At 41.7% G+C, this 27,323-nt stretch overlaps 2 protein-coding genes across 3 annotated transcripts in view; one reads left to right on the forward strand and one right to left on the reverse strand.

Annotated features, from left to right (window-relative positions):
* The window catches only part of LOC108659724 (uncharacterized), a 175,826-nt gene that overhangs the window by 20,233 nt on the left and 128,270 nt on the right, over positions 1-27,323 (forward strand). The gene's annotated exons all lie outside the window — the stretch shown is intronic.
* kibra (WW and C2 domain containing protein kibra) lies at positions 1,280-26,916 on the reverse strand. Its single transcript, XM_018112769.3, has 9 exons — positions 25,896-26,916; positions 6,147-6,448; positions 4,114-5,791; positions 3,867-4,047; positions 3,380-3,794; positions 3,003-3,314; positions 2,817-2,937; positions 2,540-2,749; positions 1,280-2,472 (listed from the first exon to the last, which is right to left on the reverse strand). The coding sequence occupies exons 1-9, from the start codon at positions 26,108-26,110 to the stop codon at positions 2,106-2,108; spliced, it is 3,801 nt and encodes a 1,266-aa protein (XP_017968258.1). The 5' UTR covers positions 26,111-26,916; the 3' UTR covers positions 1,280-2,105.

The following is a 27,323-nucleotide window of genomic DNA, read 5'->3' on the forward strand; positions in this document are numbered from 1 at the left end:
CAGGATTCATTCATTGGAATATCTTTCTAGAGACAGTCATAACACATCTATTAATTTACAAATATGTTCTCTATAAATAAAATGAAATATTATGTTTCCACAGCTACACCAAAAACTTGCAATCGTTTAATGTGACTTTAACATTAAAAATATAAATAAAAAACATTTAGTTAAGCATACCTTCAGGCTGCATATTAATAATCTTTTATCTTGTTCCGAGAGGGCGCTTTCGCACAATCACAGTTAGTTTCATAAAATATTGCGGACTTTTGGGCTGCCATATTTAATCATCACGTATCCAAATTTTTAACTTTTTGGCAGATCTCATTCTCATGCTTATTTTTCTCTTTTCAAACTCACTTCACAAACTGCTTCTGTATGGATTTCTTAGAGATATGTACAGGATAACTCTAATAATATCGTTAATATATTTGATTATTGCTAATTGTAACAAGATTATATTGACACTTTCATTTTAACTGAAAAATAATAATATTTTATTAAATTCAATACGTATTTGGGGTTGCTCTTAGGTAGAAACACCTCCATTTTATTCCAGATGACGCTTGAGTACGATCCTCATCAGCTCTAAAAACAAACATACTCTTAGGCAGCTAATTAAATCATTGCCAATGATATACAGAAAAAATGATGTGTCCGATTCCTCCTTGAGACAAATCTTAGATTCAATATGGTACATCTATCAATCAGCTAACATATCAAAAAAACTCTTTATCGAGCAATAATCCCTATGAATGCAATAGATAAAATTTGTTGTTTTCAAGTATGTCAGTAGAATTCATTTTTTGTTTATTGCACAATTACAATATACATGTTCTCATTCATATAATTTATTATAGCTAAATTACTAACGTATATATGTATATAAAAATATGTGGGGGCTCTCTTTCCGTTATTTCTATTACTGAGTTTGAAGGACGAGGAGAGGGGCGGGGTCGGGTTGCGGTTAGTTTTAACAAAACAACAGCGATGCTTACAAAGAGCTGAGAAAGCAGAAACTAAAATTAAACTAAAATTACACATAACTTAATAGTTCTTCTTCATACATTTTCTTTTGTTACATTTCGTATTGTTTTGTTTTGATTTTCGCATCAAATTCATAGCTCCAGGGCAATAGTTTAACAATTTCAACAGGCTTGCTTAATAAAATAATTCATTTCTTTTTGTTTAGGGTGCGTTCTTAGCTATGCCATATGCCTCTGTGTGGCATATAGCGTTTAACTAATATGGTACATGGACTTTTTTTTGTGTTTGTATGTTGTTTCTTTTTTTTCATAGGTTTTTTTTTATAAAAAAAATAGTAGAATTCGTTTTGAGCTTAACAAAAACGCAAGCTAATTAAACTAACAGATTGGAGTAATATGCACTCATCCGTTTCTATATATGTATATGTATGTATATAATAAATATTTTTTTCTTTTCATTTTTTGTTGTATTGGTTGTTTGTTGGTGTTTGCACTAAACTAATTTAAAATGTATCAATAGTCTCTATATATACTTTTTGTATTATGTATACATATATAAATATCTGTTTATATATATATATATGTGTGGGTATAAAAATATTCCTCTTCATTCGTATAATTTGCTCAAGTCTTAAGAATACAGTTGGTTTTCAATATGAATTTGAAAGTTTCATAGCGCGCAATGTGCGCGCTTTAAAAGGGGCGGGTCGGGGCGTTTCTTTGCTCTTTTCATACAGGGTCAGTTTGTGTGGGGGATGTGGCCGGTGGTGGGGGAGGGTCAATTAGTTCAAACTGACTATGGGTCTATACTAATACTACTATATATCAATATATGCATTTAAGGCTAGTTAGTTCTATGCAGTTACACATAATTATATCATTTCTTGCATGTTTCTTGTTGCTGTTGTTGTTGGTATGGTTGTGTTTGTTGTTGTTGTTGTTGTTGGTCTGCTCCAACTCTTCTATATAAGGCACAGATATTTGTTACATCAGTTTCATCTAGTTTCTCTTCTATACACATAAATACTTTTCGCTTAATGCAAATAAATACCAAAAATAATTACAAAATATACAGCTCAGGTGGGAAGGGATCCTAGTCTCCCAGTCTCGTTGTGGGAACTACACCTCGACGCCGTAGTTGCGGTCGACAACGTAGTCGTAGCGCTGCTGCTCGCCGTTGGCCTCGCTGGCATTGGACGCTGCTGGGACGGGTGTTGTAACAGGGGCTGGGTTAATGGCTGGCGTGGGCGTGGCAGTCAGCTTAGACACTGCACCGCCTGTTGATCGATGGTGATGCTCACTGAGATTCTTATTCCTATTGCTGCTGGCCACCAGAGCCGTATTGATGGCAATGGCTGTCTCAGCCACATTATCCTCATCGTCGTCCTCCTCCTCCTCCTCGATGGCCTGCGCATCGGGCAGCAAAAAATCGTTGGGTAGCTCAGGCACAGACATGCCCTTGCGCGTGAAGAAGAACATTTTCTCTCTGCAAAGTACAAAGGCGACTGTTAGCGACTGGAAGGTCTCTTGGCACCTTTATATAGCGAACTTACTTGAAGGAGACCAAATCGGGGCAGCCTTTGGGCACCTTGGTCTTGCGTAGCTTGTGAATTTCTTTGGTGGTCTTCATGAGCAGCTTTTGCAGCAAACGCTCCTCGGGGCACTTGGTGGGATCGGCACGTGCCACCAGACGCTGGAATTCTTCATTCTCAATGGCCCAGGCCGCAATCAGCGGGTCCTTGTTATCGCAGGCCTTCTGAAGTCTATAAGCAAATGACACAATGATGAGCACACCATGGGCATATAGACTAGATTTGTGAGTATACTTACACTTCCTTGAGGTTCTGCAACTTGGAGATTTGATCGTTGAGAAAGTATAGCTTGCTGTGCTGTGCCTGCAGATCCAGCTCCAAGTCCAAGCTGGTGCGCGGTATGTGAGTATGATGCAGTTCTAAGGAAGGAAATATACGGTTTAGTTATATTCTAATTGCGATAATCGTCTTCAGGCATACTCACTTGTGACTGACTTGGTCGCCTTTGGCTGGAAGCGCAGCGAGCGTCGCTCCACGGCGCCGCGATGGAAGGTGTGGGGCGTAACACCGAAGTGCATGGCCGAGTCGGAGTCGCTGCGATTGAGCCGGCAGTTATAGCGATTCTTGCTGACTGCCGCCGAGGGCGTAAAGGTCTGCGAACGCTTCACAGGCCTGTCGTCCAGCAGCTGCGTCTGGTTGCGCAGCTTCTCCGGCGGGAAGGCGCAATCCGTGTTAGTCTCCTTGTCGGCATACTCCTGCTTCATGTTCTCCAGGTAGGCGTCCAGCATGCAACCAGCTATATAAACAGTTTCAAATGCGAATTAGTTAGGAGCCGTTGCATTTAAATAGTTTCCCACTTACAGTGCGTAAGGCCGAGAGTGCCGACCAGCTGCTGCTCATCCTCCTCCTCATCGTCATCGTCGTCGTCGTCGCTGCACTGCTGCTCATTGAGCCGCACATGCTCGGGCAGCTCCTCGGCTATTTGAGCTTGCAGCTCCAATGGCGGCGCCTGATTGCGCGTGAGCGTTGAGGTCTGTGATGAGGTAATTGTGGACTCATCCGATGATTCCTCTCTTATGTTGTTGTTATTGTTATTGTTGTTGTTGTTGTTGATGACGTTGTTGCTTGCGGCAACGGCGGCAGCTGCTGCCGCGGCGCTTGTGGAGGGCAAGTCCAGTGACTCAAAAGTCGGTATAAATTTGGAACTGAGCACGTTGTACCACTTCAGTGTGGAGTCATCCGGATTGAACTCGGCCATGCTGATCTGCACAGTGCCCTGCAAGACAAAAATAAAAAAATACCCCCATCATTAGAGTTTATTTCGTAAGTGAGGTCAGATGGAACTCACAATAATCTCCTCCTTTTGGCCCGTCATAGTGACCACGGTCACCTGCAGGCTCTTGGTCAGCAGCTTGTCCAGCGAGATGGGCACTGCGAATGTGTCGTTGAAGACGGGCTTCTGGAAGTCACCCAGCGCCTTGGTGCGTATGGATGTCAGCGAATTGGGCAGCAAAGCGGCGCGCAAATACCTGCAATGGCAAAGCAAAGCATGAGCAACTGCGTCAAGGATTCAGCATGTCGGGCAGTGCACTTACACTTGAGAGTTGTCCGTCGTCGCTGTCCACAGCGCTGACAAATTGTTGGCACGCTCCAGGGAGACAACGAGCACGCCTTCCTGCTTCAGATACTTCAGGCCGATCTGGACCTGGGCCAGTTCCTTGCGCGGCAGATGCGCACGGGATGCTTCAAAGACCCCGGAATCACCGGCCACAGATTCGTTGCTCACGGCCGCCGACACGGAGCGCGTATTCGAGGTGGAGGAGGAGCGACTGAGCATCTCTTGGGGCAGATCCAGCAGCGAGGGTTTCTCCGAGATGGGGGACAGCGGTCCGTTCAGGTTGAGCGGTGAGGAGAGGTTGAGCTTCTGCAGCTTCGCCTCCAGCATCATGCAGTCGAGCACCGTGGAGTCCAGATCGTACGGATGCGTACGCACAGCAGCCAAGGCCATGGGCACACTTGGTGGAGCTGTGTAGGCGGGTGGTGCAGGCATCGCATTGGCATAGGTGGGCTCCTCTTTCAGCGCCGCCTGCGCCTGCGGCTGATCGGCAATCGCATTGTACTTCATTGGCGAGGCGGGTGGCGTTTCTATGGACAGGCTGCTGCGCGGCGACAGCGACACCTCCGACACAGGCTGCGGTTGCGTCTGCTGCTGGAGCTGATGCTGCTGCTGCAGCTGCACGGCTGGGTGCACGGGCGGCAAGCGCTGGTGCTGCTGGAATAGTCGCTGCGAACGTCGCTGCAGATCCACCACATCGATGGGCGATTCACCCACGGCAAACGGATCGATGTAAATGTCCGTAAAGCTGAGCGCACTCTTGCTGCTGGCCGTGGAGAGGGAGCCGAGGCTGCTGCCGCTGCTAATCGAGAATGTGCTCTCCGAGGAGAACGACTTGAGCCGCTCCTCGAGTAGATTCGTGGACTTGAGCGCCTCCTGCAGCTTGGCCAGCAGCAGCTGCTTCTCCTCGTGGAAGCGCAGGCGATTCGCCACGCATGTGTTGGTCGCCTCGTACGCCTCTTTCAGATCCTCCTCCAGCTTGTGGCGCGTCTGTTGGATGACCAGCTTCTCCTCGGCACTGCGCGACTTGAGCGAAATGCTGTTCAGATCGTTGAGCAGCTTCTCCTTCTCCTGTATGAGCAGAATGCGGTCCTTGTCAGACTCCAGCTGGCCGGGCTCGATGCGCTCCACGTGATCGGCCAGCTGCTGCTGCAGCTTCTTTATGTGCTTCCTCCACTCCGCGTACTGCAGCTTCGTCTTGGCCATCTCCGCAAAGCGGGCGCCGCCATTCAAGTGCTCCCCGGCGCCGCACAGATCCGTCTGGCTGGCCACGCACACCCGATCGAAGGGCGACGTGGCGCTGAGCAGCTCTGCGTTCTCCTCGTTGATCTGCTGGCGACTCAGCTCGTTCTTGATCTGCACCAGGCTGCGCATCAGCTCCTCGCGCACCTTCTCGCCGGAGACGAGTGACTTGTGCACCTTCAGCATCTCCTCGCGTATCGCCTGTACCTCGGCAATGTCGTAGCAGCCGTTCTGGCGCGCATTGATCTTCTCGCCCACGGAGTAGAGCGTGTTCATGCCGCGCTCCGTGTAGGATATATCATTGGTAATGTGGTTCAGCTCCTGCTTCAGTTGACGCACACGCTCACGCGCCAGCATCAGATCGGCGCGCAGCAGTTCCGGATCGTGTCGGCTCATAGAGCTAGACGACGAGCATACTGCAAGCGAGAAGATGAGAGAGCGAGAGAAAATTAGTTAAAAGTTTTTACTAGCATAACAATCAGCTAATGTGGATTCAAAGAGACTTGACTTTTGGAACTTTCAATATATATTAGATCAATATAGTCATTGACCTAGGGCTAGACTACCGAATTTATATATCAAATATTTAAGAGGTTGGCTTAAGGCAGGTTTATAAATTTAGCTCTCATATCGACAGGCAAGTCCGAAAATATTTGCTAATAGGCTGACAAGAATGCGCTTATCATGGGCCAATTACTGTGAAATCTCTTATCGCTGTTGTTCGACAGCAACAGAAATTATCAGAAGTTGGCCCAGGTGTGATATACTTACAGCTGCTGCGACTGGCCGCCAGTTTGTTGAGATGGTTGTACTCCTCCTGGGCAAGATTCAGACGCTGTTGCTTCACATCGTACATCTCGCGTTTGTTCTCCAGCTGATCCTGCGCCGCCGACAGATAGTCGCTGAGCATTTGCTCCTGGACGCTCTTCCACTCCTGCCGCGGATCCTCCAGCTGCGTGGTCTGCGCAATGTGGTTGATATAGTAGCGTCCAATATTCGAGTCGTACGCCTCCTCCCAGCCCACAGGCAGCTCATCGCCCACACAGTCCTCGAACGATTGCGGTTTTGTGAAGCTGCAAGAGAAATAATACCAAAATAGAAATAAATAAATCAAATAAATCGAAATTGGGCTGATTCACGTTAGCCAAGTGTAACTGGCTTGGCCGAGAATATTTAGCTTATCAGCTTGTTTGCATAGAGACAACAAATCGCTAATGAATTTCCGTCGAGAAGATTTCGGTTAGTATTGTATTTTTGTTGGCCCTATCTAAGATGTATCGTAACCTGTTTACCGTCTCTGGCCAACTGTTCCCACGCCGGCTAATTGGAAGCGTTTCTCTGGGCCCATTCGATAAGATTAGCGACAACTTTTTGTCTGGTATTTCCTGTGTGCATTTTTAGTTTTTTTTGTTCATTATTTATTTACTTTTTTGTGTGTGTTTCGGTGAAAATGGGCAAAAACACACACACACACACACACGAATACTTGGACATATTTCTTAGACTACAAATATTTACCATGCAGCATTAGCACTTGCCTAATGGTATGTCTACTCTCCTGCAGCGCTTTGTTGTTGCCACACAAAATGCCCCAATGCCCCTCTGTTCCCCCCAGATGGTATTCGCCATATGCCTAATCTTATCGAGGTCGCAATTTTCCCGCTGCGGCAAAAGAGCTAATGACGATGACGTTTGCTGTTGTCTGATTTTACAGTTGTTGTTGTTGTTGTCGTTTGTTGTTGTCTTTATTTTTTATTTTTGTTGAGTTATTTGTTTGCGAAATTCAATTTCAATATCAGCGCAGACAACAATATTTTCACATTCCAATGATAATTACTAATCTTCATAAATTAATTGCTCCAATAGGTACACACACACACACACACGCACTCTCTTTGATAATGTGCCTTAATTGAAAAATATATTTGTTGTTTTCTTTAAGGCTGGCATATTTATATGATTTGTTAATTAATCATTGCTGTGGAATTCGCGCGGCCATTAAAAGAGCAGCGCGCAAAAGGCGGCCCGGAGCGATAATAAAATGTGCGCCAGATACATACAAATATACATATATATAAAGAGAGAGCGTACAGCGTGGCTCAACTGTCGGACAGTTGCGCATTCTGTCTGAATTTTCCTAGAATAAAACTTGCTGGCGCGATAGCTGCAGCTCACTGGACAGATATGAGCTGAAGCCAAAAGTATCTATAAGTTTGCAAATGTATCTTAACTGCACACTTCTTTAGTATGTAATAAAATCAAAGGTTTTTTTTAATCAGATTCGTAGAATAAATCATATCGCATTTGCTATGACTCTAAAGCTGCTCAAATTGTTCGATGAGTAAGCAACAGATCATAAAGCGATTCCAAATGTTTTGTGGAATTCTTAGTAGGAAATAAAGGTACTACGAGTTAGGCAAGCATTGACTGTTAAATATATTTATTTAAATTGCTGCCATGACTCAGCACATTCCAGCAGCCTGTTCTTAATTCGTATACCTTTTTATTATCAGCTGATCGGCTAGTTATGTTATGACGTCGTTAGGGTGACGACGTGCACTTGGTCAGGGACGCAAAATTTAAAGTTGACTGGCTTCAGGCTGTTGGACGATAAGCAATCATTCAAATTGCATGTGCTTCACTTTGGATTTACTCGAGTGTGTTTCTTTTTCGTGCACCGGTGCAAAGTGCATGAAATGCATGTGGCATACATACAATATATAAACGTTTACCTTAGATACAATACAAATCGGTCAGGAGAACGAGCTGGGGTTGGATCAGCAAAAAAATAAACACAAGCGGAGACAAAACGTATCCAAAGACATGTCCCAATCTCGGAGCAGAGTTCGCGCTTGCTGCTGACACACAAAGCGATCTGGCAGAGGCCAGAGTCGAGTGGTCGAGAGAAGGAAAGACGCGGGGAGGAAATTGCGGATTTCATAATTGTAAAATCGACGATCTTTTTTTTTTTTTTTTTTTTTTGTATTTATTTTCATTGGCTTTTCCACGTTATTCGATGGCGCACAGTTGATATCTGCTTCAGCTACGATCATTGTTTATTTGCATGCGAGCTAAACTGTGTAAATAAACATAACGATCGTCCAACTGAGACATCAATATCACGTACAGCCCTCAGCTATACATACATGTGCCGAGTGATAGAGCCAGAGATAGGGCAGCTGCCAGCTAAGCTCGTAACTCGTGCTTTATTTGATTTGATCCCTGCAATCGGCACACTTCAAAAACGAACAAAAATACAAATAAAGAAAACAAATAAATCAGCGCTCGAATCTTTTTCTGAGCAAAACTATTCACGATAAGATAAAATATTGAGTCTAAAAGTTAGATTGCCCGTAAAATGGGAAACTGGAACATAAATCGAGCTCAGTCTGTATTTATATGTTTGGGCTTCCATTGTGAAATCAAATATATTCTCATTCTCGCCCGGTAATACTAGATTCTGGATTCTAGCACAGAGCTTTTTGCCGACTACACAGTTAGTTTTGAAATTTGAATAGTTTGCAAGTTATTTCAGTTTCATGAATTCAAATGAGCCGCGCGCTTGCACAGGTGGCAAATTGTGTGGCTAAACGCAGCTGGCTATAAAATATATGAAATACAACAAAAATGGCTATAAAAAAATTTGCTTTTTCTTTTTTTTTTGTTTTTGTTGCAATCAGCTTGAGTTGCTAAAGTGCAGGCGAATTTTTATAGTTTTCTATTAGCGCTTGAATCGGCTCACTTTGACCTCAGCGAGACCTGAGCAAATCAAAAATCAATGAATAGCTGAGTGGGTGGCTGGCTTGCCGGGGCGTGCCGTGCATTGTGGCATCAAGTAATAGGGCTTCCTCTCAGCTTGCGCTGACAGCGAACCGTTGGCGTTGGCCTTTTACCAGTTGTTGGCTTAACTAACCAGCTAAACAGCTAACTGGCTAACAGGCTAGCTGGCTAAATGGCCGCAGCCCACATTAAACGTGGCGCTCGGCCCAAGAAAACTGCATAAATTAAATAATTGTAAACAAAATATTTATGGCGCAGAGCGACGCTGTAATAAATTCGCGCTTTAATAAAAAACAAATAACACAAAATCAAGAGGCCCAAACAAGTTTCGGGCCAGCCAAATATTTCAGCATGAATTTCGTTGTCACAATAACGACGGCTACAGTAAAGCATGACTGGGCATGGCTGCCCATACAAGTGGCCATTGATGGTGTTGACCAACAACAACAGCAACAACTTTAGCGACTTCGAAAAGTTGTCATTAGGCAGCACTCAAACGAAATGCAAAGAGATACATATACATATGTATTGTATATATAGTTTTATATAGATATATCTATAGGTGTATATGCAGCTATAGATACACGCATAGACACATTTGTATAAACAATATTATTTAACTGTTTACGACGCGTTTTATGCTAATTGGCCCGCTCATAAAACGTATTTCTCCAAATGATTCTTTGCATATACATACATAAATATACAAATATATTTGTCGAAAGATATTTAGTTTTTTTCGTTAAGTGACTTTTGGTTATATTTTTGGATTTATGTAAATATTTTATTCAAGTTTTGGTATTTTTTTTTTCTCTGCTGCCGACTCTGGCTTTGGGCCCTTGGAAACTTTTGTTTTCGGCAGCCTTGTGACAGAAAACAAATTAAAGAAGCGTCAAAGTTCTGTTCTCTTTCATCTATTTTAATAGCCGATCATTAATTCAGTTAAGGAATTTCCAATTTGATCGCCCGGGCCCGAACACCATTTAGCAATTCAAATTCAATCAGAGACGAGGCAGGCAGCAGTTGAAGCCGCATTTCGAGAAATTTCATAAATCGCAGATCAACATAGACATTAGAGGGCCCAAGTTAACTATCAGCTACCTTAGTATTTATACAGATAAACATACATACACACATACATGCAGAGATATGTATCTATGAGCTTGTCGCTTGGGCTTAACCAAATCACGTAGCCACTGTCAAGTTCTGCTCTAATTGTTTACTCTATATTTCTACGCTTGTTTTGTTTTTAACGGAACTGAGATAATAAACCACACGCTCTTCAATATATAGTACACAAACACATACACGCACACTCACACACAAACAGTCATGCATACGCTCTTAGAATACGACAAAGACAACGATTTCCGGTTTATATAAAAATATAAATATATATACATATAAAATCGCATGGCCCACTTGGCCCGAGCTCAGCTAAGCTCCGCTCAGCTCAAAGATCACAACAACAACACCAGCAGATCTTTATGCAAAAAGCACACACACACATGCATATCTACATAAGCATTAAAGACAATTTATCAGGCAGGCAATCGAACATCACCTTGACATACCTACATGTATTTATAGGTACGGGCCGAGAGTAAATAAACAAATACAGTTGACGCAATTGCTTCTCAGTTAACTGCATTAAATGTTACGCTATGGTCGTTAGGCATATTTACGTATGATCCGAAGATCGTACGATCGTCACATGTTCAGATAACTCCGGAACACTACAGCTGAACGTAAAAGTGTTTTCGTTCAGTATTGAAAGACTTGATAAAAAAAAATATTAATCAGCATATAGAAGAAGATTAACATTTTGGTATATCTGCGTCATATGGGCGTGTCATATATGGCCATATGATTGTCATATAAATGGAATGTTTGAACAACTATTAAGCAATCGGTAGGCAGATAAGTATATACATTTAGACACTCTTGAATAGGATTCAAGTGTATTTTATATAATTTAATATATATACTTGATAGATAAATCATCTAGATAGATAAAACATTATTTAAACTCAGTTTCAGTTCAGTTCAATTGACAGTTCGATAACAAGGCATAACTCATAAAGAGTTATAGTTGCCCAGTTCTATGAAGAACCCAGTCAAAACTATTTCGTATAGAGCTGTGTGACACACATAAATTGGAATGGAGCGGAATTTAGAGCACAAATAAATGTTTTCGTATGATTATCACATGTTTTTGCTGCTCGGATTGGCTTGGCTTGGCTCTTGTCTTTCCCTGAGTTGGGTTGGGTTGGGCTGTGCTCGTCGGCTATCGCTTATCAGAGGAGGCGTACAAAAATATTTAAGAGCTTAATCAAATTAAGCTATAAAGGTCGTACGTCGTTTTTATCTTATCGCACATTTGCTCGTCGCTCGTCGCTCGCTGCGCTATTCGCTGTTCGCTGCTCGTTGCTGGATGTTGTCGACGTTGTTAAGAAAGAAATAAATATGAAAAATAAGTAACACTTAATGTGTATATTGCTCTACGATTATATTTTGTATAACTTGTTTCAGGTGTCGTTCACATTGCCCGAGGCTGGGGCTGGAGCCGGGGCAAATTAAAAAGATATTAACTGCATTTCCTGTGCCCCATGTCTCTCACACTTTGACTTCCTTCCGGCGCACTTTTCATAATTTCCCGCCGTGCAGGGTCTCCGTAAGCGGAAATGCTGCACTTCAAGCAATTTGGTGTGGAGCTTATCAAATGCACATTTTATGAGCCACCTCTATGCATAGCTTATAATAATTTCGAACAGTTGCCTCAAAGTCAATGAACTGCGCATGCGTCAAAGTTATTTTTCAGCTTTTAGCCTTTTTTATGGTTTCCATGTCCACAGACGTTACTACGAGATAAGCCCAAAGCATTTTCTCTGGCTCTATTCTTTATCTCTAAAGGTATTTCACAATCTCTAGAAGGCACACAGAAACACGGAGCAGACTGAAGAGAGTTGGGCGTAGATATCTATGATTTTTGTATGCCTTTCTTTTAGAGTATCGATATCTGGAGTTTCATAAGTGGGTGTCAATTACAGCGCTATGAGATCGCATGTGTGTGTGTGTGTGTATGTGTGTGCGTGTGTAAGCACTCTTCGACCTCAGGCCGTGCGGCCATTTAAATGGCGTGGGCTGGATGACATTAGTCACAGAGCCGATGGGAACTACAACATGGAAGACCCACTTATGGAGACCAGTGACAGCTCGTAATAGCCAAGTTGTGGCTGTTGGCTATTGCTGTTGTTGGCTGCTCTTTGGCGCTTTTAGCGTTCATTTCGAAATCACAAAATGTCTACCATAAATTCCAAAGTGAACAATTGAAATAAATTTTTGCGCCATGCGCAATGCCAACTGCATACAAATTAACTATTAAAAAATTCATAGAATTTATACACAATCACACACACACGCACACACGTGCACAATGAACAACAAAAGCGCCCACTTGGAGCTACAGCTCAGTCCGCCCCTCTTCCTCCCTCTCTATCTATCTGCCTGCCTTTGTGTGGCTCATGGCAAAAGCAAAAGCAAAGGCAAAATAAAATTAAATTGAAATTTATGATATTTTATGACTTGTTGACGGGCATTTTTCGTTTTCTTTTCTTTTTTTTTTTTTTTTTTTTTTTTTTTTTTTTTTGGTTTAGATTCGGAAAAGCGTTTGTTTACTTTCAGCAAGCACTGTTTGAAATTCCAAAAACTTTGCCGAACGTATGAAACAAATAGCAAAAATAAGATTTGTGTTTATGCTGAATTACCCAGAAAATACCGAAAGAAATCTGATGCTGAGGCTTCTGCTGGCCGCATTACCCTGTAAATATGGTGTGCAGAAGAAGTATGCGAGAGTTACATTAGTATGCAGGAATCGACGATAGACTAAAGTTATCTTTTAGTTTACTCAAAATTTCGCCATCTGATTATCCGTATTGGAATAAAGAGATCCAAATCGTCTTTCAGTTGAATGGAAAGAGTCTATAGTTGCGTCAACATTTTCTCTATTTATACACAGACAGGGGGTATTGGCAGCCTTAGACAACTACCAATTCATACGGGCCAATAGACAAGGTGAACTTTCTGGCCATCATTCGTGGTGCCATTGATCGATGAGCGCTTTGACGTCTTTGAATACACATACACATACATACATTCGTATATAGATATGTAGATACAATATAGATACTTATGTGTATGCCCCCATGCATATGCTAATATGGGCGACCATTTCGAGGAGAATTTGTATACATTTGCCAATAGTTCACTGTAACAAGCGTACGAAATTGCTTTTGAAATTCTTCTTCATTCAAACTTTTGGCTGCTGCCTCGCCTTGCCAGGCCTGGCCGCTCGCTTTTGGGAAATATGCAAACGGTATTCGGTACGTCAACAAAAATTCGTGGTATGCGCATTATAAAGCTTTAAATTCGACACGACAACTCGGAAACATTTTCGTGTCGTTCGAGACGCCCACATGGAACATGCCAAGGCACCTAAAAGATACACACACATATACACACACACATGATCAAATATTTCACATCAAATTCCTGGTAAATACAATATACATATATATAAATGTGGCTGTGTGTGTGTGTGTTGCTCTATAAAGAAACCTTGACAGCGTCAAGAGCAGCACCGTAAGTAAAAGAAAAAAACAAACAAGTGCAAAGTTTGCTTTGAACTTCTTGGACTGCAAAGTGGACACCTGTGCAGTTTCTTCGCCGCTGCCACTAGACGCTTCCCAGAATTTTCAAATTGGCTGATCTGGCTGCAGATACATTTTCAAGCTATAGATACTTTAGTATCTGCTGTAGTTTCCTGTGTTATTGAACCACTATTTTACTCTATTGATAAATTGCCGTCTCTAGATACTTTTTATAGCTAAAAGATACTTTTGGGAAACATAATTTCAAGATCTTCTCTGATTCTTTTCGAGATAAATAAATATAATTTTGCCCAAATGATATGCAGTCCTTAGTTATTTTAACATGATCGTGCGCCTGCCCACTCCTAGTTTTATAATATAAGCTCCATAGTTGCCATCAGCATAACTATTACCATTACCATAGACATCTACGACGTCGTCGTCGTGGTCGTCGTCGTTGTCGCTGTTGTACTCTGTCATTAACAAAACAACTGTTGCGACCTTCACATACCAGAGCAGCCGAGCGACTGTGAGCCAAGCGACTGTGAGCCAAGCGAGCAGCAGCAGCAGCAGCAGTCGAGCAGTCGACTGCGCAGAGCGCATGGGCACATACGTATGCTTACATACAGATACATAGGTTCACACATGTGCATGTATGCATGCGTGCATGTATGTATGTTTGTGTGTAAGTATATCGCATATCGAAATAATAATAAGGCGAAAAATCCATCTGAGAAACGTGAATGCGAATGCGAATCGCGAAATGACGACTACGACGACGACGAGGCGACGTCAAAGTCTCAGACAGCAGTCGACAGCAAAAATTTGTTATATACTATATAGACTGCTGTATCTGTATCTGTATCTGTAGCTGTAGCTGTAGCTGTATCTGCTGCTTGTATCTGATAGAATGTGCTCGTAATAATGCGCGAGTGCGCTGAAAAAAGGGGGAAGTTGCATTGTAAATATGACGAACGCTTTAAGTTGAGCTGGGGGCGCATTCCTCGCATAAGGTCGAGCGTATAACTGGGGAGGAGGGCACTATAATCACACACACACAAACACACACACACGCGCTGGTTAGCTGGAAGCAAGCGTTACTTTATTTAATTTTTTTTTTCTTGCTGGGAATCCGGCCATGGGTAACGTCTGACAATACGAAAAAAAAAAAAAAAAGCAAAAATAAAAATAAAATGGGAAAAAAATTATAATTTCTTAGCAATTTCACAGCAAAATGTTGAAGGAAGCGAGTGAAAATTTCTTTGGAATCATATTAAATCCAATTTGTTGCATTTGTTGCCAGCGAACTGAAAATATGTACATATGTATACGTATGTACATATGTGTATAAACATAAATTTAATTTACGTTTCGTTTATTTATTTATGGATGTTGCTCAAGTTCTGTTTTCGCATTCTGAAATTTTTGTTGGCCAAATGAAATTTCATAATTTACAGCTGCCAATAACAAATACCAAAAGAGATATACATACATACATATGTACATACACGTATGCATATATGTATGTATATTTATTTCAATATTTCGAGCAGCCAGACAATTTGATATATTACCCTCGAAAGTGCATAATATAATTTAGAAAATATCCCCAATTTGAGTGCATGCGAAATGAAGAATTCAGCATTTGGCCGCATGTGCATAGAATATTGAATTTATTTATAGACGTTGATCTGTTTGGAAATTCTCAGCACGAATGCGAAGAGCAGCGAAAATATTTCAACAATAATTGTAAGCTCAGAGAAGGCAGTGCGATTCGTTTATTAAGTTTGTAACTTAAAGATAGATAGAAACATGAATGCATAGATTGATATATAACTTATAGATAGATATACATACATATATGTATGCATATACATAGATAGATACAGCTGTAGGCTGCTGTTCTATCCCTTCTCTCTCTTGTCTCTCAGTCATCTAACTGAGAGTGATCGCTTGGTTAGAGTATACAATCTTCGGTGTGTGAATGCTGCTTGCTTTATTTCGCTTTATTTTGTATTTATTTTTGTACGATTTTTGTGTCAGTTTTCTGTGCGCACACTTTGTAGACAGTTTGGCAATTCGCATCACGGCCAAAAATTATTTCAAAAATTTATTCATTAATTTCGGCTCATATATGCGCATAGTATATAAACATATTTTATTTTTGCTTTACATGCCAACAAGCAACAGCGACAACAACAACTACAATACAATGGGCTCGAAAAATACTTTTCGACAACTACAAAAAATGCCAACAAGAATGAAAGCTGCTGACCAAAAAAAAAACAAATAAATAAATAAATATATATAAATAATAAGCAGAGACGAGAAAAATGCCCCATGTCAAATGGGCCAATTAACATTTCTGTTATTTTCAGCTTTTGTTTTCAATTTTTTTTTTCTCGTTTCGTTTCTTTTGTTTATAAATAACGAAGAATGTTTTGTTTGACTTTTGTTGTACGCAAAAATATTTCTTCGCTGTTATTTTTAACGCCAGGTCATAAATAAATAAATAAATCCTTGCATCTCGATAGCCCTCGGCCAGCTCAGCTCTACATATAATATTTCTCTATATATGTACATTTGGCCGTAATCAAATTCCCCCAAAAAGCGAATTCCACGATTATTGTATCCAATATTTGCTGTTGTTTGTTTATCTTTTTCAATACACACACACAGACACACATACACACACAGGCCGATGACTGAAAACGTGAAAGATTTCCAATTTTATGGTCAACGCTCGTGGCATTCTTAGAAATTTACAATAACTAGTTGTTATTTAGCTAGAACCAATTGATTTCAACATATTTTTGCCTATTCCTCGTTAAAGAACTTGAGGCAGATACGGTTCTGAGTACACTTCAAGTAGAAGTTGGGGTAATAGACTTTGAATGTCTACGGAACTACATATATTCTATTGATATTTACTGTAAGATTCGTTTGAGCTTCTAAATAAGCTTAATTCAGAGGGCATATATTGAATAAGTATCTAATAGATACATTCAGAGAGTTTAGTACTTACTGTAAGATACTTTTAGAGTAAAGTATCTATCAGGGCTATTAGATAAGCATTCTTGATCAATATAAAGTTAGAGAGATTACATATTAATATCTACAAGATAATTCTACTGTTCAAACAGCTTAAATCGAAAAGGAAGTCTGGTTTTTAGTTGATTTTCAGATATCTACTTTGTATCTTGACAGCCTACAGATACATTTTCGATATACATTCAGACAGGCAATTGAGCTATTCATGCTATAGTTTTTTTTCCTAGTTGTTCAACGAGCAAAAATGCACGACAAATGAGACAAAATATTTCTAAGTAGCAGCAGCAGATGTACTCGCTACAGATACATACATATGTATGTGTTTGTGTGTGTGTGTGTGCGTGTGTACGCGATCATTTACTCCAAAGCAAACAAATAAACAAACGCACAAACATGCATAAATAACTAAAACTCGTTGCAGTTGCAGCAACGGCAGAGGCAACGGCAACGGCAGCAGCAGCAGCAGCAACAAAAATGCAACAGCAACAGTCGTCGCAGTTGCCTCCAGCAAAGCAACTCACACAGTTACTAAAACACACAAACGCACACACGTACACTTACTAACAGCAGCAGCAGCGACGTCGCGTCGACTGCGCAGCGGCAGCGGCTCAGGAATGCGGTTTTGACAAGTTCTTCTAAAATTGTACGAGCAACTTTGCTATTTACGCTATGAAACGACGACGACAACAACAACAGCAACGATGAGAGCGAGAGCAACGAGCGAGTGTGCGAAGGAGCGCGGAAAGCAAAACAAGCAAGAATGCAGCCAACGGGTGTGCTGAATAGCTAGCATACCCTATAAATAGTTCAATCTAGATATCGACCCAAAACAAATCTGTTGTCTTATGGAGTATAAGAGTACAGATTATAAGAGAATGTATATGATGTGATATCTTACATTTCTCTGCCCACTTACAATGTAACGCCTTGAGCTACCCCTTTCTTAGGCTTTACATCTAGGGTATTTGTATCAAGCGAGCGGCTGGCTGTGGGAGCGGGCAACGCTGCCAGCCCGTTGGAGACACCAACGGAGAGCAAAGAGTGTGCGCGCTGCTTGAGGCATGCCCAACAACAACAACAGCAGCAGCAGCAGCGGCAGCAACATTGGCAGCAACTGTTGTTATTGTTGTTGTTGTTGCTGTTGGAAAATATTTTAAAGTTGCAGTGAACTCGCAGCGAACGCGGCACCAATTGAATGCAATTTGTGCGCCAGTGTGAGTGTGAGTGTGTGTGTGTGTGTGTGTGTGTGTGTGTGTATCTCTGTGTGTGTTTGGATGCATTTATTGAAGCAATGCGCGCATTGCCTTAAATGCCAACTAACTACTATTGCTGCTGCCATACTACGCTACGCCCAGGTTTTTGTTGTTGCTGCAAGCCTTTTGTATTTGGCAAAACATTCCAAACGGCCATAAAATGTTCTTATTTATGTATGTATGCAAGCATGTATCTGTGTGTGTTCTTGTCTTTAGCAAGCTGCACACGACTGCAAAAGTGAGGGGTGCAGCACAAGGAGTGGGGCTCGGAGGGGCAGGAGGCAGCGGCGGGGATTGCAGCGGAGTTGCTTTGACATGAATGTCAGCTTTGCGCATTTAAGCAGTTTAATCAACTTTTTTTTTTTGTATTTTATATATATATTCCTTATGTTGCTGCTGTCTCTTCTAAGACGCGGCAGCGAGAACCGGAGCCGGTTTGTTGGCCATTTCATGCATGCAGCCAGCCAACCAGCCCCCTGTGGCCCCCCCTACCTACCTCCCCCCACACCAGCTAGCTTCCCATAGCCTACTCATGGCATTCTATGTGCTGCACTTGAGTGCATGTATCTGTAACTGCAGCTATAGCTATGGCTGATGCCGGGAGTATCTATATATGTATGTATATGTGTATGTGTGTGTGTGTGTGTACGTATATTTCTATTTCTGTGAGTGTGTCGTTGTCGCCGTTGTTCGCTGTGGCACGTCGCGTATTCTATGCAACGTTCAAATGTGATTGCACTTTTCTCAACTTTGCACCAAAAAAAAAAAAAACAAAAAAAAAAAATGCAGAATAAAAGAAAGAATGAGAGAAAAATAAAAACATGAGCATTTCGGGCTGAAAGTGTTGCGCACGTTGATGCTGACCCACAAACCAATAAATTCCAGCTCAAGTATCTGAGGAATGCAACCGAAATGAGGAAGAGGCAGATGCAGCAGATGCTGAATAGCAGCAAATCTTGCGCGTAAAATGAATTATGCGTCGTTGTGCTAAACATTTTGACAGCAGATACATTGCCCCGAGCTGAAGCTGAAGCCGAAGCTTAAGCTTGAGATACAAGCTGCTGCTGCTACAGATACAGATACATACGCACACACATGCATAGCGATACCAAAATACAGCTATTGCTTTTTGGGGCATGCGAGGAATGCAGCCTGAAGACGACCTCTGTCTGGCTGGGCCTTATCACTTCATTAGGCCATAAATTCGACAACAAAACATGAGCACAAAAAGCAGCATGAAAAATTCCTCAGCGCGTTGTTCAGTCTTCTTTTTTATTGAGTAGCAGACAACAGAGACACACACACACACACACACACGCACAGTTACAGCCGCAGATACTTTGTGGCAGAAGCCTGAAGCTGCTGCGTCTGCTCCGCCTTCGCCAGAGTCATGTTAATTATGCAGCATGCGCTGCATGCATCCACCAGATACAGATACAAGCACGAATCTCTCTATATGAATACGAATACGAATACGCGTGCGCAGAGCCATAAGCCTACACTTCAGATACGAACTTCAGAATATGTTATGTGCACTCAAATGGCATTCGGAAAGTGCTACTGAAAAAAAAAAAAATACAAAAGATTCGTGCGCCCAACAAAAGAAACACAACGAGATAAACGTCGTGGCGGAGGAGGAGGAGAGAGAGAGAGGAGCAGAGGGGAGCGTATCTCTTGGAATGTCTTTAAGCTGTTGACTGCACTTCCTCGGGCCTTCAGCTTCGGCTTGATCTCCATTTCAGCTGCTGTCTGCCTGCTCCCTGCCCCACGCTCCATCGCATGAAGCGAGCTTCGGGTTCGGGCACTGCCAACAGCTGATTACAGCGAACGGCAGTGCCTGATTAGGGCAATTAATTGCCAGCGATTGGAATGCCCCACGTCGCCCCTCCTTCCCCAGCACGCCCCATATATGGCCATAGTATGCCAAGCAGATCGGCAACACATGGCGCACATGCCAACTGCGGGCTGGGTATATTATGGCGAGGAATGCGACTTGGATTGGGATTTGCGTTAAGCCCCATGAAGTGTTTACGAAATAATGTGCGATTGCCTGGACTTGGCGAGATAGCAAAATTGAGTTTTCATGGAATTTCATAGACAAGTATATGATAATATATAATATTTTATATATTGTTCAAGAAGTAGATCTCTTAACTATATAGTTCAAAAAACATTCCCCAAAGCAACATCAGGAAATGCTTCAGCATATCTCATATACATATATGCATGTATGTATATCTGCATATATATATATCAGCTTACATACATATAGAGTCTTCGATTACATTCATTTCGGGCTTGGTTGTCTCCTTCCGCTTGATACCAAATATATATGTATATACATACATATACATATAAATGCCTTAGCAACTGCAACAGGCACAAACAATGCAAAAGTATCTCACAGCAATTTATCTTGAGTATGCACATTCCTGCGCTTGTTTCGTTTCATTTCACTTGAGTTTTTTTTTTTTCGTTTTCTTTTGCTTTTTTGGTTTCTTTGCTTTATTATTTTTCATTGCATGCATGGAAAATTGCTACCTTTGCAGGCCAAGCTGCGGGCACACAAACGCATATATCACGATCACTCAAGAGCCAGCTCAGCACATGGCGCAGCCCAAAACGTCGACGAGTGCAGAAAAAAAAAAGTAATAATAATAAATAAATAAAAATAAAACAAATCAAATATCAAGGAGCTCTCGAGGGCTTCGAGGAATGCGGACGATTAAATACCCTGGCTGGCATGAGTGTAGCTGTAATTGAAGTTAGCTCTAGCCCGGATTTATATAGTTAGTATTATATGAAAATGTTATTCACTTAAAGACTTTTACTCGTATTTATATTAACTTCAGTTTATATATCATGTTTTATATAAATATAAAATTCTTTAAGTTCTTCAATCCGTGATAAGTTGCCTAGTAAACCTGTAATACCTTAGCTAAGGGCAGCTTGAAATCCAAGCCCATAGTTCGAGTTCAAATCGGAGTCCGAATCAGAGTCAAGAGGACTTATGGCTAGCGAAGAATTGGCCCATATGCTACTCCCGTTGTTACTCCACTCCAATGCCGCACGACGCTCCTCCCCCCGCCCCTCTGAAAAGGGAGGGGCCACTTAATTTTCTGCTCACGTTTGCAGCTCTGCAGCGCAAAGTGAGTGAAAAATTGCCCAGCTGCCGGAATGACAGCTGAATTATTATAAATCGATATGCTGCACTAGAGTGGTACTTAACTCCATACCAAGAGATTGCAGCGATCGGGCAGCATTATTTACTTTGTAGCTGGGCGCAGCTTTTCAAGGGTAATGCCACGACAGACGACGGACCATGGACGACGGACGGCGCTCTTAATTAGCACATGTTGAAAAGGAAATCATTATGCCTGATAAAAATCACAAGTGTTGATTGCTGCAAGTGGCAAGCGGCAAGCGGCAAGCTGCTGCCGGGGAGTGGCAAGAGTGGGGCAACAAGTGCGAGCGAGTTGACAGGAAAAACTCACAGATCGAAAACTCAGATCGCATTTGGCTTGTTGGCAGCTCGCAGCTTGCCACTGGCAGGTTGCAGCTTGCCACTTGCAACTGGCAACTGGCAAATGGGGGAAAGACACACACTCTCTCACATACACACACACACACACACACACACACACACTAACACACAGCCAGAGAGATACAGCCGCTAAAATAGGCAAAACATGCAGCGCGACCAGCAGCGCACTTATGTATCTGCCAGATACATAATGTATCTCTCTCTCTATGCATGTGGCATGGGGCATGTCGCTGCACGTTGCACGTTGCAAGTGCAAAGAAAATATTTTTTGACGCTTTGGGCCGCTCCAAACTAGAAAATGTTGCTGCTGCTGCTGCTGCTGCTGCTGCTGGCGTTGCATTCATGCGCGTAATCAAATTGTAATCACGGCCTGGACGAGGGCAGCAACAGCAACATCAGCAACAACAACAACAGCAACAGCAACAGCAGCTTTTTCTTGTTGTTGTTAAGTGGAAATACTTGTTGCACAAATGCAATGCGGGCTGCTGTTGCCGCTGCTGCTACTTTGGATCTGCAACAGCACAGTGAAGCCTCGCTAAATGCAACGCGCAACATATACAAATATAATAAAAGTAGACTCCAAGAAATATAAATTTATATAGTTTTAAATGCAAATTGCAATGATTAAAAATAGGCTAAAAGAACAGAACCAAAAGCAAACTTAAATACAAATTTAACAGCTATGATTTCAATTAGGTTTTTAACAAAATTAATTGATTAATTTATAATAAAATCATGCAAGTTCATATCTATGTATATTCGTTGTTTTTGCACCATCTAGTTTTACTTTTTTTCTTGGCTTTGTTGTTGCTGTTTCTGCTGTTGTTGTTATTGCAATTGCCTTGTGCAATTTATTAAATGAAAAATGCCGTTTTACAGCTTTCCAAGTTGCATTGCCTGTATGTTGCTCTCCCTGTTCCCCCATCCCCCGTCTACTTCTTTCGATCCCTCTCTCTCTATCTCACTCGCCTGCTCTGCCTGCAAGCGTGTGTGTGTCTGTGTGAATTGGCTCTGGCATCTTTAGCAGCAACCAAATTGAATTTTATGCAAATTTTACTGTTTGTGCTCTGGCAAAAAATCGCCACATCTAATGCATAATGGCACGCATACTACACACACACACATACACTTACGCACACACGCACAGTCAGCTCTGTCATTTTGCGGTTTTTATGCAATTGCGTTGGCCAAGAATTAGAACATTTCATTTTGCACTAGCGATACGCATGTTTGTATATCGGTCACATATGATGTTAGTTACGCCGCTTTGGAACGATTGGGAATGAAATTGCCTGCAAGTAGCGCCAGCCCCCCTTCCATCATTCCACTGGCGCCACTGCGCTCGACTTTTATCAGCGGCTAACAAGCGGCGTCCGCTTTCGCTAGGCCCATTTTTATGTAAAACAAACGAGTTCGAGTTCAAGTTGGAGTTCGGATTCGAGTTCGAACACGAATTGAAATTCGACTATCATAACCGGTAGCCATTGTTACAATGGATTCGCTGATAATATGTGAACCCTCAATCAACGGACCTCAGCTAGTCTAAGAGCTGATTCCATATGACTGATGATCGCAGCTCCAGCGGCATCATAATTTTTTTTTTTTTTTTCTTTTGTCTTTTAGCTTTTTATATTTTCACAGTGATCGATGAAACTGTCACCAAAAAGCAACAACAACCGCAAAGCCAAGCTCCACGCTCGTTTACAGTTTATTCGCTAGAAATGTAAAACAAAAAAATTCCACTGCGTCGCCAAGTTGGGGCAAACAATTGGCTAAAACTGGCCAAAAGCGTTATTAGCATGGCCAACAGCGACGCTGACGCAGTTGTCTTTGACTTTTTGTTTATAAAAAAGAAAAAGAAAAAAAAACGAATTAAAGAAAAAGCAAAAAACAAACAGAAATACAAAACAAAATAACGCCCGTTGAAAAGTTGTACAGACAAGTGAAATACACAAGTATTTCAATACACTATAAAATGATCGTTTGACTATGTTGTAAGCTTGGTAGCACCCAAGCAGCAAAGGAATCGTGGCTATATTGCTCTGGAATCTAAAGTTATTCAAACATATTCTATAAAAAAACACTTTTCCAATCTCTCAAAGTGGATTTCAATATCAAATTAATTTGCATTCACCAAATGCACATATTCAAGGGTATTCCAAGTTCGGCCTTGCTGATCGCCGCGCTAGATCTGTGCTCGCCCCGAATGGGCCCCGAGGCTTGGCTCGCTTCGCCTCATGGTATAAATTTATTTATGGCTTATTGGAATTTTTGCGCGCTACCGGCAGCAATTTTTTTTTTCCAAATTCAATAACAGCTCGCATGCCGGCAGAGCGAGATGGCTAGAAGAGTGTGTTAGAGAGTCGGCGGCTAGACGCAGCGGGAGCGAGACGGTGCTATCCAAAGATGGGGCGAAATAATTGTGGCAGAAATATGCGAAACGTGCAAAACACCAATAAATTGAGCGAACAACAATTTTTTTTTTTAGACATATATAAATACATGTATAGAATTGTACAATAAATACTAGATGGAACTAAATATGTATTTCTTAGGGGAATTTTTTCGTTCATTATGGAAGCAAATTGAATGGAGGTTGAAAATTTACGTATGCATCTAAGGATAGACAGAATATATTATTAGACATTATATTATTATCTCCCGATGGGAGAGCAGACATAAGGACTGTTATATGTATTAAACAGTTTAAGGATATGATATAATATATTTAGTCCATAATTTTGAGTCAATTGATCAAATGAAATCCCCAATGATCACGATTCATGTGCTCATTAGCTAATCTTGTTGCTATTCCATACAAAATCATGGCCTTTATTCCACTTGGCACATGTTTACTACATACATACATACATATTGTACATATAGACACAAAATCTACTTGATGCATAACCCTAACAAAAATGCGCAGATGTTTCATCTCATTTCTCAAGCAAAAACGAAACGCAACAAAACAGCGAACAGAAAATTCCACAACGCTTTCGGTTTGTTTAATTCAGTGAAACATTTTGAACAATGTCCATGCGATTTGAAACAAACAAAGGGAATGTTTGTGTTAATTGAAAGCGTGAAGCACAGCAATACACACACACACACACACACACACACACACACACAGTCGGTCACACATATACACACACGCCAAAGCTCATGCATAGAGCAAAAGAATTTGAGAAATCAATTATTTCGAAACTGCAAAATTCCTACATACATTTGCAATTGTTTATGGTAAAAAGACACAGACAGCGCTCGTGTGCAAGTGCGAGCGAGAGAGCGAGAGCGCCGCAGCTGGAGAGAGCGGGCCGCACACAAATATGTGAACGAACGTCGAGGCGAAACGGCAAATGGCTAAATGTATCTATGGCCTGATGTGAACGTTGTCAGCTCCCCTCCCTCTCGCAGTCAACAACAACAGCTAGCCGCACCATCCGATCACACAACTGTGCCTATTGCACGCGCTCTCTCACTCTCGCACTCTCTCTCTCTTAGTCGCTCTCTTTCCATGTGCGCCGTGTGCATGTATGAGTGTGACACACCACACACACACACTCAGCTCTATACATTACGTATGAGGGATTTTTAGTTTTGCTTGCCTTTTATTTTGTTTTACGTTTTTTTTTTTTGCGGATCATTCGCTGAGCTTTATTTAACTTTTGCTCTCTCTCAGCTTGGCCCCCACTCCCCAGCTCCTCTTCTCACATTTCCCTCCACTGCGCCTTGTTGTCTGTGCTGTCGCCGTCGCCGCCGCCACCGCTCGCTGTGCCGTTCGCTTTGCTGTACATTTTTTTTGTTTTACATTTCAGTTTTTGTTTGTTGCCGTTGCTTCAGTTGAGTTCAGTTATACTTGGAGTCTTAATCATCGCATTGGAATGTTTACATGCTCAAACTTATTTCTTGTTTTATTTTGCTGCTGTTTTTCATTTTTTATTTTGCTGCCCTGTTAAAATATGTAATTTATTTTGCTTTTATTGCTGTCGGCTCTCTGTTGAGGCTGCAGCTGCTGCCGCTCTGCCTTGCTTCTGCTTCTGCTTCTTACCGCATTCCAATGCACACACACACTCGCAGCCGCACACACATATACACGCACACAAACATCTACGCTGGCAGATGCGCAACGCACCTTTTCTTTCCGGTTGGAATTTATATGGTTTTTTTTTTAAAGGCTTCCTTGACAAGACGTCTCTATAACTACATATTTATATATACACATATATAATTCTCTTACCTATCTCTGGGATCCAACCATGTGGTCTTTTTGTTGATGTGATCTATGTAGTAGGTCTTGCCATCAAAATCCCTGGCAATGTCCCAGCCATCCGGCAATGGGAATTCGCTGTGCTGTCCAGGCTGCTGATGATGATGATGTTGCACAGGGTGATGATGATGATGTGGATGTGGTTGTGGAAGCTGTCGCGGCTGTTGTTGTTGTTGATTCGACATTTTGGTAAAATAAAAAACTTGTCTGTCACTTGGCGCGCGTTTTTTTTCTTTCGATTTTGGCTTTTCGGTTTCTCTTGTTTATGCTATTTGTATTACTTTGCCTTGTGCAATGTACTACATACATACAACAACATATTTCCACGGACGCGATACACGATAAGCGAGCAAGTGAGCTAGCGAGCGAGCGAGTGAGAGAGAGAGAGAGGCAGCAAGCAAGGCGCGGGCGCGCGCTCTCAATTATTTATTTATTTTTTTTTTCATAACTGCATTCCATTCCAGCACAAACACACACACATACACACACTAATACGCGTACGTACACACAGGTCACACATACGCGGACAAAAACTCTCGCGCACGACGCGCGATCACTTTATTGTTGTTCGCTGTTATAGTTGTCGATGCTGTTGCTGCTGATGGTGCTGGTGCTGTTGTTGTTGCTGCTGGTACTGCTTCTTCTTCTTCACTCACAAGTCACACAAAACAGAGTGCAATTGAAATTCTGTGTTTTTATTTGCTTGCTTTTAATGCTTAATTAAAACTAATTAAAAAATAATTCAACGTTGCCCTTCTTTTCTTTTTCGAGTTCGAAACGCGCCAGCAAACGAGACCGATAAATATCAATGTAGCGTTTAACGAGTGTATTATTAGAGCTGGTGTTTTTCATAATTACTTATTGCGTACACATTTTCTAAGCAATGCATCTAGTTTCGATTATTTATTTGCATTCAAACTGATTTAATTTAGTTTCAAGCGACCGCACAACCGACCGCACGCTTCAACAACACATTCTACAATAACAATATTCATGTTGCCCAACATTGTTCATGGGAACACTTTTGTTTTAACAGTGCTCTGTTAATCACATAGTGTGTTCAAATGAACTGGTGGTTCGCTCAAAATGGCACTGTTATAGAGAAAGACAACAGACGTCTTTGCCTGAATATGCTGCTTACATGCCCGAGTCGTTTTAGAGACGAAATTTCAATAAATATTAAATGTAGAACAAACTGCTCACAGCCAAGTTATGTTATTGTTTAACTACTAACAACAGTTCTGTTATAACAGAAGCAGTCGTTCCTCAACATGAGGAGCAATAATTATATGCCACTGTAATGAACGAAATAGGTGGAGCCAGATAGAGTACGTCTATCAGATCGAACAACAGATAGCGCTACTGCCGAATCATTGCCATCTATGTGAGAAGGTTTGT

The sequence above is a fragment of the Drosophila navojoa genome, chromosome 2, assembly GCF_054131105.1.
Source record: "Drosophila navojoa isolate 15081-1374.11 chromosome 2, UAZ_NAV_1.0, whole genome shotgun sequence".
Classification (NCBI taxonomy): domain Eukaryota; kingdom Metazoa; phylum Arthropoda; class Insecta; order Diptera; family Drosophilidae; genus Drosophila; species Drosophila navojoa.